The following is a 1,030-nucleotide window of genomic DNA, read 5'->3' as shown; positions in this document are numbered from 1 at the left end:
GCAAGCGAAAGCGAAATCGGGATGGCACCTGTGCCCAGCGTCGCCTTCCTAGCACTTGTGCCAGTGGTACATGTAAAGACATTCGAGCGAGATTGTTGCCAGTGCCGCTGGACTGGCTCCTGTGCAGGTGGCACGTAAAATGCACCATTTTGAGCGTGCCGATAGCCAGTACCGCCTGACTGGCCTACGTGCCGGTGGCAAGTAAAAGCACCCACTACACTCTCGGAGTGGTTGGCGTTAGGAAGGGCATCCAGCTGTAGAAAGTCTGCCAGATCAGATTGGAGCCTGGTGTAGCCATCTGGTTTCACCAGTCCTCAGTCAAATCGTCCAACCCATGCCAGCATGGAAAGCGGACGTTAAACGATGATGATGATGATGAAGCTTTTTCTTTCCCATTCCAGCTTATCTGATAACCAGAGACCCCTCAGTATTCTCTCCGGTATGGATGATGCATTGAACAGTCACCGCACCATCTTGAGCAGTTCCTGCAACACGCCACGCAGTCTCACTAGCATTGCCAATAACATGACATCCCAAGCTATGTCACCACAGGCTAAGGCTTCTTTATCCAGCATTGAAAATTCCTACCAAAATTTCAAGTCCAAAGCACCTATTAACCAGGTAAAATCATTTTTCTCATGAAACCCTTTAAATATACTTGATATTTTTACCTGTCTAATTTGCTTTTCCTTACATTTAATTCTTTACCTGTGGAGGCACAATGGCCCAGTCGTTAGCGCAGCGGACTCTCGGTCATAGGATCGCAGTTTTGATTCCCAGACCGGGCGTTGTGAGTGTTTATTGAGCGAAAACACCTAAAGCCCCACAAGGCTCCGGCAGGGGATGGTGGCGAACCCTGCTGTACTCTTCCACCACAACTTTCTCTCACTCTTTCTTCCTGTTTCTGTTGTGTCTGTAATTCAAAGGGTCAGCCTTGTCACACTGTGTCACGCTGAATATCCCCGAGAACTACGTTAAGGGTACACGTGTCTGTGGAGTGCTCAGCCACTTGCACATTAATTTCACGAGC

The 1,030-nt window shown here is 48.8% G+C and overlaps 1 protein-coding gene across 1 annotated transcript in view; it reads left to right on the top strand.

Moving 5' to 3' along the window:
- Positions 1 to 441: 441 nt before the first annotated feature.
- The window catches only part of LOC106870525 (mucin-5AC-like), a 6,071-nt gene continuing 5,482 nt past the window's right edge, over positions 442 to 1,030 (top strand). Inside the window, exon 1 of the mRNA XM_014916648.1 lies at positions 442 to 621. Coding sequence (XP_014772134.1) covers positions 442 to 621 — 180 coding nt within the window. The remainder of the gene's footprint in view (positions 622 to 1,030) is intronic.

The sequence above is a fragment of the Octopus bimaculoides genome, chromosome 29, assembly GCF_001194135.2.
Source record: "Octopus bimaculoides isolate UCB-OBI-ISO-001 chromosome 29, ASM119413v2, whole genome shotgun sequence".
In the NCBI taxonomy this organism is placed as follows: Eukaryota; Metazoa; Mollusca; class Cephalopoda; order Octopoda; family Octopodidae; genus Octopus; species Octopus bimaculoides.
Note: the sequence above shows the minus strand (reverse complement) of the source record. Positions and strands in the feature narration are given on the sequence as shown.